Source organism: Clupea harengus, unplaced genomic scaffold (assembly GCF_900700415.2).
Source record: "Clupea harengus unplaced genomic scaffold, Ch_v2.0.2, whole genome shotgun sequence".
NCBI classification, from domain to species: Eukaryota; Metazoa; Chordata; class Actinopteri; order Clupeiformes; family Clupeidae; genus Clupea; species Clupea harengus.
Genome location: NW_024879900.1, coordinates 773 through 18,393, shown reverse-complemented (window position 1 = coordinate 18,393; position 17,621 = coordinate 773). Strand labels below are relative to the sequence as shown.

At 40.3% G+C, this 17,621-nt stretch overlaps 1 protein-coding gene across 1 annotated transcript; it reads left to right on the top strand.

Annotated features, from left to right (window-relative positions):
* Positions 1–12,474: 12,474 nt before the first annotated feature.
* Positions 12,475–14,172, top strand: LOC116222397 (probable E3 ubiquitin-protein ligase TRIML1). The gene is made up of 2 exons (XM_031576222.2): positions 12,475–13,179; positions 13,466–14,172. The coding sequence occupies exons 1-2, from the start codon at positions 13,158–13,160 to the stop codon at positions 13,738–13,740; spliced, it is 297 nt and encodes a 98-aa protein (XP_031432082.2). The 5' UTR covers positions 12,475–13,157; the 3' UTR covers positions 13,741–14,172.
* Positions 14,173–17,621: the final 3,449 nt, after the last annotated feature.

The following is a 17,621-nucleotide window of genomic DNA, read 5'->3' as shown; positions in this document are numbered from 1 at the left end:
ATGGTTAGATGTATTCATTTTTAAATATAAGTATGTGATATACTAATATATATATATATATATTATATATATATATATATATATATATATATATATATATTATATGCCTATAATATATAATATATGCCTATAAATGTGCAATATGTAGTTGTAGTTGTCAAAACCCAAAACAACAATGCCCGTGCCATCTCTTTGAGGCCATGATGAGAGGCCACATTACCGCTATTCCTGCCCACTGCCTCTTCTCTTTGACACTGCCATTGTTTGTAGTTTTGTGGCCCTGAAACATCAATGGGAAACTCTGTAGCAAAGAATCCAGATGCACTGAATCCACTTTTAAACAGCTTTTAAGTCCTTGAGAACAGCATTTTTTGTTCGCTCTAAAAGGACTTGACAATAAAACCCACATATTGCACTTTTAAGAGTTAAAGTTTGATATATATTTATAATATTTATAATAATATAATAAGGTCATTAATAAGCTCTTAAGAGCTATTTGTTATTATACATACATACATACATTCCACATATTTTACTGTTTTCCCTGATATCATGAAGAACAGTTGAATTACAGTCTTCTGAATCCAAAGTAAAGTTTCTTTCTGTTAACTTTTTATATTTGTTGTTTTGGTCAGAGTTGGTTTCTTTCTCCTGTTCAATTGTGTCCTATCATGGCACTGTTACATTAAACTTCTATATAGACATTTCTGCCTTTCCTGTCGATTTTGTGTGAATGGACTAGCAATGTGTTGTGGGAATGGGCCCTCTGTTAAAATGAAATCAACCCTTGTACGTCGCTTTGGACAAAAGCGTCTGCTAAATGACTAAATGTAAATGTATTTCATTACCCCTTTTTTGACACGCATACAGGCTGAAACCTTAAGGTGTCGCAAAAGGTCAGGTTTGCACGACAAGAACTGAGACAATCTGACTGAACTTGAAAGGGCATGGTTTAAATACACGAGTAACTAACAGATTCTGCTGCTGAGGAGATCTAGGCACAAAACTCAAAAAAGTAAAAACACTATATTGTCTTGTTCAATTGTCTGGGACGCATAAAAGTAACATTATAGGGCACGGGACACGTTTCGATTACTTACTCATCATTTACCGACTACTTATTATTTTTTCAAATAATCAAAAGAAGTTTAAATGACAGAGTAAATAAAATGCAATCAGAATGACAGCTTTGAACAGCTGGCCTGTGCATTACATACTGGACCATTGAGGTAAAACCATAAAGTAGTAGGCTAGACAGTTTCCTTTGAATGTCATGTGCTGTGGTCTACTGACATTTTTATACATTTTATACAGCATTAATTAAAGTATATCATTTAGCAAACTGAGATGGATTGATTCCTATTTCGCCAAATATTGCAGATATGTCATTGTTACGACCCAGCTCCTGAGCCTCAGAGAGACACAGAGTGTACACATTTTTTATTTATTTCTATACAACACAAAATAGTGAATGCAAAACACCAGGACCAAACACATGGTGTTCACCAGCCTCCAAAGCACGGTGAGAATGCAAGGCCTTTTCTGAGGGCGACCAGCATGGCTTCCTGGAGGTGTGGACAATGGAGCTGATTACGCCCAGTCACCACCCAAAGGCTGTTGCACTGCCACTGACTGCAAAGCCAGTAGAGTCCATGGATCTCATGGTCTGATTGGGGACCATTGAAAAATGTCGGTGTATGGTGTGATGAAATCAACTGAGGCGATCGCGTGACTCGATGACGATGGGGAAGGTATAGCACCTGCCAGTGACGCTTCCTGTTTGCAGCATGAAAAAAGTAAAACATGATATATTCAGACTACTTAAAAAAGTTTAAATGAAGGAGTAAATAAAGTGCAATCCGAATAACAGTCAGGATCCATTATTCTGGCTAGGGATGTCGTCACATACAAGGAATTTAGTTCTGAACGTTGGTGACTAAAGCAATTTCTGTTGTTCAGCGGAAAAGATGTTAAATTCCTTGTGAACCCACAGCGGCCAAACCACTCAATGACAATACAGGCAAGATACAGCTTTTATTTAAAGACTATACGCAATATACAGATAAAATACAAGTTTGTGTGGCAGTGCAAACGGTATTCTACAAGATGTAGATGTGATGTGTGTAATGAATGCATATGAAATTAGAAACGATAACGATAACTTTGATGATTCTGGTTAGCTGATCCATGCTGAATCGACCCATGTCTGCCATATCATAAAGGGGTGTGAATACTGTTTTATGGATCTCATGTTCTGCACTCACTGGCACTAGAAGTCTGTGTGATGTAATCCCCCATCTCAGCCATGCGCTGTCGTCACTGTGCTCATGGTGTGCACTCCTTGCGCGAATGAGGAAATGATCGGAGTTTACTGTAATCTGAGTTCAACAGCACATGTATTTCCCCGTGCTCAAGTTATTCCTTCAAAACGCAGAATGACAACTCGTTGTAGAGGTGAGTTAGCAATTGTTTTTACTTTTAAATAACAGCGTTATAGATCCTGTATGGAAAAGGGCATATGGACATAGTATCCCAACTATGTTTTTCTGTAACGTCTTTAATATGTAGCTTGCTTACCCCTCGCCAGTAACAGTGCGTCGGCAGGGACAATTATCATTGTGTGATAATAATATTTCACTCACAAAAGAAAATATTAACAGATTGAAATGAACAGATTGTTCACGTAGCACGACACAGACACGTGAACGTCCGTGTCGTGCTACGTGAACGTTGGCGTTACCTGACGATTGAAGGAGAAAAGAGAGATAGTGCACTGTCAAAGTCAAAGTTAAGCAGTAATATCAACAAATTCACGGTAATGCATTGGTTTTTGATACCCACATTTCCACGAGTAGAAGAATCATGTGACGTTGAAGAAGAAGAAGAAATGCAAGGGGTATCGGAATCTGATTTAGAAGAAGAGGAACTGCTACACCTGGCCTGCTGGCTTGCCCGGATTTTGGTTTTGCTTATGGCTTTTCGAACATAGTTTTGTTTGCAATTTTGCCTGTTCTTTAATACTTTAATTGTACAGTGATCTAGCTCTGATTAGTGTGGGTTTGAGTGCCTACTGTTTGGTTTCATTCACTTTTAAAAGGGGCCTGCATCTTTACAACGCTTAAGATTTAAGGTGGAACAGTCTTGTTAGATGTGTAACATTAATAAATGCGGTCTCTTTTTGGGTTTTTCTGAATCCGCCTTAAATGTAATGGCATTTCTTTTCAACAGTACAATAACTAAATGCACCTGTACCTCAACAGGATTTACAGCGCACATACACATTTTCTAACACACACACCATTAGGCGTATATATATTACCAACAATGTGTTGGATTTTACGGTCGAACTAGTTACTTCGGCTATTGTATTGGGAAAGTAGACAGGTCAAAAAGAAAGCTATCAGAAACATGGATAGCACTCTGACACGGTAACGTAAACAGACGGTCAAAGTGCTGAAGCGTTCTTAAAAACACTGATGAAAGGCACGATTTGGTGCGGCGACACACACAGCAGCTTTACCCACATCTGAAAAACACACACACTCGGAGGCGACCTGACTCCGAAATTATAACAACCTCCTAAATAGGGGCCCGGCAGCTTGAATGATAGCAGCTGTGCAGGAGACGTTATTGCTATTTCCCTGTTGTAGTGATCATCAGCTTGTAAGCGATGATGAGCTGATGACAAGGCAAAACGTCTGTCTGACCACTACAACAGGGACATAGCAATAACGTTTCCTGCACAACTCCTATCATTCAGGGCCTGTTTAGAGTAGAGATTGCTCAGCAGTCCGCAGTCTCCCAACTTGCCAAGATGCTGATAGTGGATTATCACTCCGTAACATCCACCTTCGGTAAGGTGTGCACTGCCCTGCTATTGCTTCTGACATCTGTGACAGTTGCAACAGCCGAGTGATCCTTTTCCAAATTGAAACTCATTAAGACCTACCTGAGGGGCAGTATGGAGCAGGATACTCTGAATGGGCTGTCTATCCTGTCCATTGAAAAAGCATATCATGCATCACCACTTTTATGTTTGAAAGGCATCGTTCGGCTTGCAGGTGTGCTGTGCCTTTGGCTGTGCTCAGTCAGCCTGTCCGTCTTGACGTTTAGATTTTGCGCCTAAACTAGCTATATCATATCGTCTCCTCACATGATCAAATAGAGACTTGACATTGGACAACAATATATATATATTACCTAGCAATCATCATTGCATATCTGTATATGACAAAAATACCAAAGAAAATAAGAAATTATTCATTTAATTTTAATTTTTTAATAGTTTCCATGGTATATAATTGTGTTATAGATTACTACTGACTATTTCACTCCCCCAAAATAATGAAAACCATGAGAGAGATAGGTTTGCCATTTCGAGGGGATATATAGCATAAGGTACTCTTTAAGATGTATTATAATTCATCTTTGATCACAGGCGTGTTTACATAGCAACGCTGAGAGACAGGCACTTACGAGACATGCTTTGTAGGTGGGTCCGCTTTGCCCAAGGGCCCCAGTGCAACTGCACTGTCTATAGTTATGCCCCTGACAGCGCAGGTACACTCAATTAAAGCCAACAGCAAATAAACAAAATGCACCTCTTTCAACCACAAATAAGAGATACACAACAGCGACTTCACATAGAGGCTCTGGCTTAGAGGCCCCCTGAGCTCATGGGCCCCTGGGCGTTCGGTAATCCATCCCTGTCTATTCGTGGTGAAATTGTAGACAGCGACAGTCTTATATCATATCGAGGCATCAAACGTAGTGCTGTATTATAAATGTGCTGGATCTCTCAGACCAAAATGTTGCATTTTAAAGGGCTACTTTATCTTGAGATAAGTTATAAATTATACTAAATGCCGCACTATGGAAAGTATGTTGGTATCTTTCTATTTTGTAATTGTTAGCTTATTCTATGCATCTCTCTTTCTCATGCCCCTCCCCCCTCTCCCCCTTAGGTATATGCCTGGTGGTGGTGTGTCTGAGTTGGATTAGGGCTGCAGAAAGCCTGACCTGTACAGTTCACCTGCTAGAGAATGGATCTGCTCTGTATAAGATCAGTGAACCAGCAGAGCCCAACTGGGAAGCTGACTGGGCTATCGGCGTAAGAACAAATCTTACTCATTTTCCTATAGATGGAAACTCTGCACGTAAAAAAGTCTGTAATATAGTGTTTATCTATTTGTGTGTGCTTGTGTCCCTCTCTGTGTTAAGGGTACGAATGTTGCCAATGACGAAGAATTCAACAGAACTTTAGTGGTGCAGAACACGGGAAACAGTCTTCTTCTCAAAGCCTATCACCCCAATACCACATATATAGCGGACTACTCTAAGGTATGATAGTGGGAAAGCTTTGCATCATTGAAGTGGGTTGGCATCATACAGGATATCACAATCTTTACTCTTGAGTTATTATAGAGTAAAGTCGATACATGGATTTTTATTGATAACTAATTTTCTTTATCTTAGTGACATAGAGGACTTTATGTAATATGTTATTACCATATAGTGAACCATAGTGAAAAATCCTTTATTCCCTCTTCTTATTTTTCTCCATCTGACTCTCTTGACAGTGGCCTGTTAAAGTCTCCTGCAATGGTGAGTAATGTGTAGCTTTTCTCTCCCAATTCCCTGTGGTTTTTGTCAGAGCAGAGGACGGAGCACACATGCAGATGTAGACTAGTAGTAGCAACATGTGTACTGCGTTCCACAAACACACAGAAGAAGAAAATGAGGGGGGAAAGAGGCATACACAAACATCCCCTGAGGAAGGCAAGAGGCGTACACAACATCCCCTGAGGAAGGCAAGAGGCGTACACAAACAGCCCCTGAGGGGGGCAGGGGGGGTACACAAACAGCCCCTGTAATACTCACAAGAAGAATCAAATCTGTTGGACAATCCATAACGTGGTCAGACAAGCTAAAGCTCAGTAGATCCACAAACACAAACACACCATCACTTGCTGGAGTACTTATAGGTAGTTTGAGTTTAAACCAATCCAAAAGGGCAACCCGTGTCATAGTCAGAAAAGCAACAGTTCAGTGGTCGGGCCGTCAGGAGAGTCAGAGATAATCCGTGACGGCTCAGGAAGATTGGGATGGGAGTCGTGGAATTCCTGGACCAGGGCAGCGTTCAGAATGTCACGCCGAGAACCCAGGACCTCTCTGTGACCGTGTTCTATAGAATTAGATTTAATATGCAGACCGAGACAATATTTTATTAAATGTGTTTTGTTAGGGGCTGTGGTAGATTATATTAAAATAAATATGTGATTGGCTTTATATATTACAGGCCCTGCCTCTTCAAGTCTGAGTGAGGCTCCACATGATGCCAACAAGCAAAATCGGGGAACCAAATTGGCTGGTGGTGTCATTGCCCTCATTGTCATCGCCCTCCTTGTCATCGCCCTCCTTGTCATCCTATCAGTTGTCTTCTGCTGGAAGAAAAAGAAGGGGTAAGGAACTGTTTCAGTTTAAGATTTTTTGTCAAATTCAGTGTTGTAAATGAGGAAACTAACATGGTGGCTTGGACTGAGAAATTAACAGTTCTAGGCAATCAGCATTTTGCTTCAGGAGCACAGAAGGGAGGGGTGTAATTTGACATTACTGTTCTTGCACGTATTCCCACAAGATTCCAACTTGTGGGGTCAGTCCCATTTCAGCACCCAATCAACATCAAATATACATAAGTACGCACAAGCAATTAATCAAGGAAATGGAAAGAATTGACTGGTTACATTTCATTCTTCCCTGTAGATGTTTCCGGAAGAAAGAAAAGGAGCAAGGAGATCCTGAGGTCTCTGAGCCGCTGAAGGATGATGGCATCAGTATTGAGATGGTGTGTACAGTGTAGATGTTTCCAGCTGAAGGATGGCCGCAGCAGTCATGAGATGGTGTGAGCCGGCTGACCCCCATTAGTACGGTGCCAGTACCTTCCTGTCCAACCTCTCCTTCTGGTCTTTTCTTTCTGCCTTTTATTGTTTGTCATGTCACATTTTGGAAGGCTTATGCTTAGGTACTGCATTTAATGTATTCAAACTGCAATACTTTAGTAAAATGCTATGCAGCGCTGCTTTGTAGGATAGATTATGCACATAGTGTTCAATATGATGCATGTTACTAGTGAGCTTTTTGTTTCCCTGCACTCATACAGTTTCAATCCACCAATGACTCATTTCAAAAGCATTCATCACATCTGATGACGTGGCTCATTACTAAGAAGGGCTGTTTTCTTAATACTGTAAATGCCATACAACAGTGGTCAAAAGCAGACAGAAGGGAGCACTATAAGGTCAGTACACTGGAATGGAAGGGAAGTTATTCACGAGCATTAAAAACCTATTTCATGAATGCAAACTGCAAACTATGATGTTACAGAGATGCCAGTGAGTCTCATGTGTAAACAAAACACTGAATATGTATTTCAGATTAGCTTGTTTTTAGAAGGGAAGGGGTAAAAGTTGAAATTACTTTGTTTGAAAATGCAGGGAGTGTGTGTGTGTGTGTGTGTGTGTGTGTGTGTGTGTGTGTGTGTGTGTGTGTGTGTGTGTGTGTGTGTGTGTGTGTGTGTGAAAGTAGCAGAAAAAGCATTACAGAAAATCCCCTTGGATAATATTATGAACCGTGAAGGTAGAGTGATGACAAAAGGGTAGACAATCTCATATGCTGCAAATGTCGCCAGTCAGTCACCAGCCTTTGAGCTGTGGAAGCGTCAAAGCTGTGCCAGTGAGCACACAATGAGTTAATCCCTTTAGTGTAAATCAGTACTGTTTTAAGCAAGAGAGCATAGCATACTAACTCTTGTTTCGCAGTTATCAACATGGGTAACTCCAGCTTTACTCTGGGCTTTAACAATGAGTAAACCCTTTAGTGTAAATCAGTTCTATTTATAATCAAAATAGATGAGATTATAGTGTAAGAAAACGGTTCTGGGCAGTATGTGCCAGGAGCACCTTTACAAGGAGTAAACTGCAGTGCTTCTTTTGTTGTTCAAAACAATAACATTTGCTGTAGCTTGTCAGACATGTTTTATATACCCTAGCCATATCCATTTGAACTGACTGTTATGTTGTTAATCAAGGTGTGTGATTTTGAGCCTGTAAAAGAGAGGCTCCTATGCTGCATATGTTGCCAGTCAGTCACCAGTGTTTGAGCTGTGGAAGCGTCAAAGCTGTGCCAGTGAGCACACAATGAGTTAAACCCTTTAGTGTAAATCAGTACTGTTTCTAACCAAGAGAGCATAGCATACCAGCTCTTGTTTCGCAGTTATCAACATAGATAACTCCAGCTTTACTCTGGGCTTTGGAAGGAGAGACTCAAAGCTTTGTCAGTGAACACAAAACGAGTTGAACCCTGTAGTGGAAATCAATACCGGTTTGACCCAGGTGCCGTGTTATTACAACTATTATTTTAGAAATAGGTGAAGCAGAACTCTGCTGAGACTCTGACAATCTGGCACTTGCTGCAGAGCAGAAGAGATCCGCTCTATTTTCTATAGAAATAAAATTTAAATTAAAGAAATAAGACACACTAAGGCTGATAAAGACAGAAAACAAAGACAGATGTTTTGTGAAACAACTAGGTGCCTTAGGCTTTTACCTAATACTTTTATGTCTGTTTATGTATGTTCCTCAATTGATCCAAATGATTGAAAAGCTGATGCGATCTTGTCAGTACTGCAATCTTGTTTTAGTTGGATTAAGTAAAAGTGCCTCCCTTTTGTCATCATAAGAAATTCTCTGCCCGCTTTCATTTTGAGAGTGCAGAGATCTGGTTCAATTCATGCGTCTCAATTTAATATATCCAGACTAAATCGTCACTCAAAACTGATCTGATTTTGTATTGTGGCGATCACTGACTTCACTTAGGTATATTTAAACTTAGGAGATCATTCTTACCCCAATTGTGTGTGTGTGTGTGTGTGTGTGTGTGTGTGTGTGTGTGTGTGTGAGTGTTTGTGTTGTAATAGTGTAGTCATTGTTGTTGTTTAGTTTGTTAGGATTTGTTAGAAGATAGTGCCTTTTTATTTTCCATACGTCACTGCATTACAGGGTAGGACAAGAACATTATCTCTTAGAAAGCAGGAATTAAAAGCTAGAATGCGTTACTGTTTGACTAACCCCAAGAACTGTAAATTCCTCCTACACATACAGTACTGCACATTTGACATTTGTGGCATTGGATTGATGGCACAACACATGTCTTTGTAAGACAAAGGATACAGAAACTGCAGTGGACATTGCCATTAGTGCCTTAGAGCAAGCATGGTACTTTCAAACATGCACCTTTTTAGTGGTGGCTTGGCCAAAGGTAGAATGGTAGTGACAAGGGCTCCAGCTTTGTGTTGAACTGTGGAAGCTGACACTCAAAGCTGTGCCAGTGAGCACACTAAATGAGCAAGCAGCTCTTCAAGCCGTTATCATCACAGGGATTACGTTATTATCGCAGGGATCACGTTATTATTACAGGGATGTCTGATATATATATATATACAGTTTGATATATATTTATAATATTATAATTAGGTCATTAATAAGCTCTTATGAGCCATTTATTATTATTATACATACATAGGGATGTCTTAAAGGCATTATTATCACAGGGATCGTGTTATTATCACAGGGATGTCTTAGACTTCTTAGCAGTCCACTCGTTGATCCGTGTCATTCATGTGTGCGGATGTAAAGGTGCAAACAATCCGATGTCCAATGAGATGTTGAATGAATTCCGTGTTTTAAATGTTTCATTCCCAAGTGCATTACAAGCAGCTCACTCACACTGATTGAAAGATTTGATTGTGCTTATGGTGGGATGTGTTGATGTTTTGGTGGTGGGTCATTTAAATATAAGTATGTGGAATACTTATATGACATATGAATGAAATGAGATGAAAACATTCCCTGTTTTTAATTTTTTATTCCAAAGTGCCTTACAAGCAGCTCACTCACTGAATGATTGAATGATTTGAGTATGCTTTATATTTGAGTATTTTGTGTGTGTGTGTGTATATATATATATATATATATATATATATATATATATATATATATTACACACACACACACACATATAAAATACTCAAATATAAAGCATACTCAAATCATTCAGTGAGTGAGTATACTGCCTTGCTTGTATATATTATATGCCTCTATGAATTTGCAATATGTAGTTGTAGTTGTCAAAACCCAAAACAACAATGCCCGTGCCATCTCTCTGAGGCCATGATGAGGCCACATCACCGCTGTTCCTGCACACTGCCTCTTCTCTTTGACACATTTTAATCCGAAAGTGCCTTAAAAGCAGCTCACTCACGCTGCTGGAGAGACTTTATTTTGCCTATGGTGTTGATGTTTTTGATGGTGAGTCATTTAAAAGAAGTATGTGAAATACTTTATTATTATTTATATATTAATATTGTGGCCCTGAAACACCAATGAAAAAGCCAGATGATAGAATTAATTTCGAAAAACTGTTCATGACTTGACATGAATGTATTAATCAAGTGCCTTGTATTAATAATGACCTTGTATGAATCATGTGCGTCACTGTGTGATGTTAGTGAAATGGCTTCATTTTCATCCTTGTGCTGTGAGTGAGCCCGATTGCAATTGTTACTTAATAAATATACTCAGGGGTCCTGAGATATCACTTTATTTTGGCTCTAAAAATACTTGACAGTAAAACCTACATATTGCACTTTTAAGAGTTAAAGTTTTTTATATATTTATAATATAATTATAATAAGCTCATGAATAAGCTCTTATGAGCTATTTATTGTTAGACAGACAGACATTCCACATATTTTACTATATTCCCTGAGAGCACGAAGAATAGTTAAATTACAATCTTCTGAATCCAAAGTAAAGTTTCTTTCTGTTTATTTCTATATATTTTTTGTGTTGGTCAGATGTATTTGTATTATGTGCAGCTTTTCTCTTTTTCAATTGTATCCTATCATGGCACTGTTATATTAAACTTCTATATGGACATTTCTGCCTTTCCTGTCGATTTTGTGTGAGTGGACTAGCAATGTGTTGTGGGAATGGGCCCTCTGTTGAAATGAACTCACTCATATCATTACCCCTTTTTTGACACACATACTGTAAACATAGCCTACTAGCTTATAGCAGAATACTGGAAAAGCATGAGGCTGATAGCATTAGATTAAACTGAATTGTCAGAATAATGACATTGGTAGTTATTATCCACATCACAGGTACATGCACACGGCTTTACATCAATTAGTTCATTTTAGAATGTCTTTGAGAGATTGCTGAACAAACATAAGCAAAGAAGTATGATATTTATCCAAGTCTAACTTCTTTCCATAGCCGGTGAAACATTCATACACTACTGTTTCTTCTTAACCGTCTTCTTAGGTGACCTTTTCAGGTAAAGGTTAAAGCTCTTTTAAATGACTCTTCTTACCTGCCCAAACATGCTGAGACAGACAGACACACACACACACGCCTCCTGTAGTATGCAATGTCATGTTTGGAGTTGAAAAACCTGTTCAGTGCAGATCCTTCACTCTTAGAAACCATACCTGCAGGACCGACATCTAGTCTGCTCCTTAAAAGCTCCTTATTACACATGCTGGCTTTTCCCCTGGGACCGCGTATTTACGACTTTGTTTTTGTGGTACTCTGATTTACCGATCTGGGATATTTAGTCTCCAAAAATAACAAGTCCTTGGATCTGGACAAAGGAAAGCACAGCGAGCCGTCATTTTAAAGTTGAGAAATACCACAGAAGAACCCTTGGGCTGTGAGAAAATGGCCTCTGAAGCTTGTCTCCCCGAGAAGAACCAGACCTGCGCTGTTTGCTGTGAAACCCATGAGGATGTTCTTCTCCTGTGTGGTCACCAAGTGTGTAAGTCCTGCCTGCAGCTGACTTTGAGGGGGTCTTACCAGTGCACGGTGTGTGGGGGCGTTTCTAATGAGGAGGATCTGCTCTGTGGCTCGGGTGGAAAGAGGCAGCGTGACGTCCCTTTACAGAAGAGACCTCAGAGAGCCACGGAGGGGAGTGAGGTGCTCTGCGCTCGACACGGTGAGAACGCCAAGTACCTTTGCCTGGAGGAAAAACTGTTTCTGTGTGATGTATGTCAGGACTTAAAGGAGCACGAGAATCACAAATGCTGCCCCATTCATGAAGCAGCTCTTGAGCTCAAGGTAAGTGTTATTTTCATTTAAATTGTATTAAATTCAAAGCAACTTCCTTAAAATATTCACAGTAACGCAGGGTTATTATGCACTCATTTCCAAGCTAAAGTGATAAATGTTATCACTTAAAATATAAAGCCTGCATGGTATTTACAGCTTAGATATCAGCCTCTTAAAGCAACAGTCTCTCCCACAACTATCATTCAATCACATTACCTACAGGAAATATTACTAAGAAAGCACCCCTCTAGTTATATCTGAATTTTTTCAGAAGGAACTGGAGATTCTTCAGGAAGACCTTGGGGCAAGCTAGAGATCCTAAAAGATATTAAAGACGCCTATGTTTGTGCCTCAGAACATATTGTGGTGAGAATACACATTCTTGATCAAATATCCCATGATTTCATTTGAAAACCTAATTCTAACCCAATTTTGAACATTTCCTTTGACATATCTAACCCCAGAACCAAGCCAATTATTCAGAGCAAAGAATTAAGGAAGAGTTTGCCAAGCTCCATCAGTTTCTTTGGGATGAGGAAGCGTCCAGGATAGCCACCCTGAAGGAGGAAGAGGAGCAGAAGAGTCAGGCGATGAAGGACCAGATTGACCAGATGAGTAAAGAGATTTTGTCTCTATCAAACACAATCAGGGCCAAAGAAGAGGAGATGAGAGCAGAGGATGACGTACCCTTACAGGTCAGGATGTATACATGCGGAAAAATACAAAAACATAAACATTCTTCACAAATGCCAATTCTTACCCAGTTTTTTTCCTCGTTTGTTACATGTACAGAACATGGTTGCTGCAGTAGGAAGGTGAGTGACTCGTGTCTATGTTGTGTCGCTGTAATCCAAACCTACAGGTGCACTGACTTCTGATTGACTTCACAGGGCTCAGTGTCCATGGCAGCATCCAGAGGGCATCAGCTCCGGCGGGCTGGTCAACGTGGCAAAGCACGTGGGCAACCTGGGGTTCCGAATCTGGGAGAAGATGAAGGACATGGTTCAGTGCAGTGAGTTGTTTTACACGTGCATACACTTGGAAGTAATGATACACTTGGAAGTAATGCACAGAGGTTAATTCACACAAATACATGTCTTATATTACAGAGCACTGGTCATTTGTATAAAGCATACATATTTATGCATACATATGAGAGGATAGATGGAAATGTTCTGCTGTTATAATACTGTGCTAAAATCTTCCTCCTTTAGAAAACGAAAACGGGCAGAGAAAACACTCTTATCCTCTCCTCATCTCTCTCCCCATATCCTCTCCTCATCTCTCTTCCCATACAGCTCCTGTGTTGCTGGACCCCAACACTGCAGACTCTCGTCTCTGCATCGCCGCGGATCTGACCAGTGTGAAAATCAGGGATGAGGCCGTCCAGCTGCCTGATAACCCAGAGAGGTACGACATGTTTGCCTGCGTCCTGGGCTCACAAGGCTTTGCTTCGGGGACTCCCAGCTGGGTGGTGGAGGTGGAGGAGAACACGAGCTGGGAGGTGGGGGTGAGCTCGGAGGCCAGCCAGAGCACAAAGGGGAGGCTATCTGGGCAGGTGTCTGGAGCATAGAGTTTTGGGACGAGGAGTAATACAGCCGGTCGCCGGGGCAACCAGAGAAGACGCGTCTCCAGGTGAACGAGAAGCTCCGGAGGATCAGGGTGAGGCTGGACTGGGACGGAGGCGAGATGTCTTTCTCAGATGCTGTCAGCGGCGCACATCTACTGACTTTCACACACACCTTCACAGAGGAAGTCTTCCCGTTCTTCTACAATGGCTGTGACATTTACCCTCTGAGTGTCCTTCCAGGGAGGCATTCTCTATAAGTGGAAGACTGAAGTGCAAGGACAGCAATGAACTTTCAATGGCAAGTGTCTGTGATGATGTCTTAAGTTGTAGTGACTCCAAATACATATTACTTCAAAGAAACTCTGGAGATATTTGTTTTAGTTTAATTTTTCATTTTCTGAAAAAAAAACTGGTTTATTTTATAGGATTTAGTCAGGGTGTTCAGACCCACACTCCAGTTCAGAAGGTGGCGGGAATGCACACCAAAAGTTGCTTGCCAACCGCCATAAAACAAAAAGAAGAAGAAGAAATATAGCTGCAGGCAGCAATGGCGGGTTCCTCCTCAACATTCCAATCACTACAAAATTGACATGACACTGACATGTATTTCATACATGTACACAACATTGGACAGATAATTGGATCAATGGCTGATTTGAAGTAATTTTTTTTAAATTATTCACAAATTGTCACTGTCGAGAAATATCCATGCTGGTGACATTATGGGTTCTTGAGACTTTTTTGTTTCCCATGAGCAATAAGTCATGGGTACCAAGTTTTAGACATTTTGGACTGACAGGGTTAAAATGCCACCCTTTTGAAAGTGACAACTTTGAAGCGTGTTCTGTCAGGCCACCTGTGCTCTGGTCAGGCCCTTAATGCAGAGATCCATTCTTTAAAAGCTTTGATTACAACAATAACTGTATGAAAGTGAGGATACACTTCACTAAAGGACGTTTGTAGGTTATGTACTACTACTGCTTGCTCTGCCCACACACTTTCCCCATCCATGCTGTTTCCCTCTTTCCCAGTGCAGGTCACGCCAAGGGATAAATGCGGCGGCCGCATGAGGATTAGAAGTAGCCCAAAAAACGTAGTCCCACACAATAACACTGTTTTCAAAATTTCCCAAAACTGGTTAAAAATCCATGGTTATAGGAACTCTCCCTGAATTGACATCTCTCTAGTCTCAGTCATACACAACTGACAAGAGGCATGCAGTGAACTGGACCAAGGTACAGCTAATGTCCAGCTGTTTGCAAGTGTACCTTGTGATGGTACAGCAGCTTGACAATACTTTATCATGGTCAGACTCTCTCATTCCATTTAACTACACAACATGCACAATCAGGGTGACCAACAGGATTATTAACATGAAAGCTTGTCTCGGGGGGTCATGCATCTCACTACAAGCTTTTGATTAAACGTGAGGACCCTGTTAGCAAGTTATTTCTATTCATGTTTTGTTTGTGATTGAATGGTAATGTCAGCTAGCTAAAAACAATGTTAGTTAGCTTGGCTAAAATGGTTTTTATAGCAACAGATAGCAACAAATCAGATCAATGGAACTTTATTCAGAAAGGGGGGGTGGATGGAACATATACAGTAAAGGTGAAATGGTAGGCATTGTTCTGCCTTGAAGCTGCATGCGCATCCTCATTGTTTGTAACCACCAACCCATCTAAATGTAAAGATAATATCCAAGCTAGCAATTTTGCCAAATTTGACTGCAACTTTTTAGCATTGTAGGGCAAACACACTCACTGCAAAGTGTACTAAAACGTGTCACCACAGAGCTGCCAACTTTTCAAAAAACCTTGGAGTGAGAAAATGTTGCCGTGCACGCAGCTACACACGTTGGGTGGCTCAGATATCAGGGAATTGGAATTAATTTGGCGTTGTACCCATGTTGTGCTCTGCATTCTGTTGGTTTTTGGGGCCCAAAGTCTGCCTACTGTGGGGCCTACTGGAAATGGACAACATTGGTTACATTCTGTGAAGCAAAGACATAGCTGAAGGTCCACCCCCAGGACATTTTGGTTTAAGTAGATGTTATTTCCTGCATTCTAGTGGATTTTTGGGTGGTATGCTAAAGATGTGCAATACCTGAACTTATTCTGATTCATGTTCATCTGATCATGACTTGTAGGGCCTTTTAGACTTGAGCTGAACATTCAACCAGAAAACTATTCTTGTGCCTCAATGACTGTCTATGTACCACAATATAGCCTAATTAATAGACCTGTGTTTAAGATTTTACCAAGGTAGGTTGATTGACATTTTGATTACAATGGTATTCAACTAATTCTTAACTGGAACCTAACCTATATTGTTAATAATTGTATTTAATGATTTATGAGCACTTAACGATTTATGAACAGCAAAAAATGACACAAGATTAGTTAGGGAGAAATATTTTTCACTATTCAAAGCCTCCCACCACACGTTCCATCAAACAAAAAAGTGCAACAAATAAAGTGCTTAAACAGTAGCCTTTTTAAGCAATAAAATAGATCAACACATGACAAAAATAACTAAAAATGAGGTATCAGGTGCAGATCAGAACCTGGTTAGTCATTTTCTAAGATCTGTGGGCAAGGTTGTACTGGCCTGTGGCCTTCTTGGAGGCCTTGATGACCTCTGAGGGGGGCTCCCATCTGAAACAGGGCTCCAGGTCGGCCATCTTTATGGCCATTATTGAAGACAGGGTGCCATCCAATGCCAGGCTATTTCTGGTCTTAGTTTTGTTCAGTCCCACTGAACACTGAAAACACCCTCTCAGCATCTGCATTCGAATGGGGCAACACCAGGACCAGCTTGGCGACGGCAACAAGCCTCTCAAATTCTTTAGTTCCTGCCACCTATTGAGAATGAACAAAGAACAAAATGGAAAAACATACCATATTTTGTTTTGATTAATACTGTAAGTACACTGTAACAAAGTTCAGATACAACATGCATAGTTTGCATCATGTATGACACGATATAGGCATGCATCAATAATAGCAACAGATGTAGCCAAGCCACACCTGCCAAAAAGAAAGCCAAAAAAAAGTATACCTTATGTTTCCGTGTTGCCATTCCAGCCCAGAAGCTTTCCATCTCAGTTTCGTCCTGAAGGGAGGTGGTTGGCATGGTCTGATAATTCAGAAACTCCTCACCCAGGTGGTCATGCTCCTCTGGCCCATGGTATGGGAGGAGATGGGGAAACCTATTTATGAAAGTAGAGTTACAGGTTGTTAAGTTATAGGTATATTTAGAACGCCGTCTCACAGAAGCAAAAACTATGTTCAAATTAGTACTACTGCTAACACTTCAATAGCTAATCGTATCAAACGAACAATTACAAAAATACTGTACTGTAGTTCTATATGTTTTCAATGGAGCTTCTAAACGATCAAACCTTGAACCGCTTAATACGTAGCAAGTACAACAACCATGGTAGTGTAGCTACCATTGCTACGAGTTTAATGGTAGGTAGCCTAACTATACAGCTAATTAAGGTAGCCTAGCTAACTAGCCAACTACAGTTTCGAAAAAAAATTCTTGCGCTGTGGAGACCGTCAGAAAAACTTGGAACGCACTAATTAAAACAACACAATTACATCCACAATGACATGTAAATATACAATAACCCAACCGTACAGGTACGTAGAGTACGTTAATTTGAAACGCCGTCCACAGAAGCAAAAACTAGCCTATATGTTAAGGTTTGTAGTTATACTACTAGCTTGCTATGCTACCATACAACATACTTTCTACTAGCAAAGATGAATTATTTACTGTGTCGTCTCAGTTACACTATCAAACCTTGGAAATACTGTGACTTGCTCAAGTAACGAAATGGCTAATAGAACATCACATTTCATAATTATTTCAGTGAA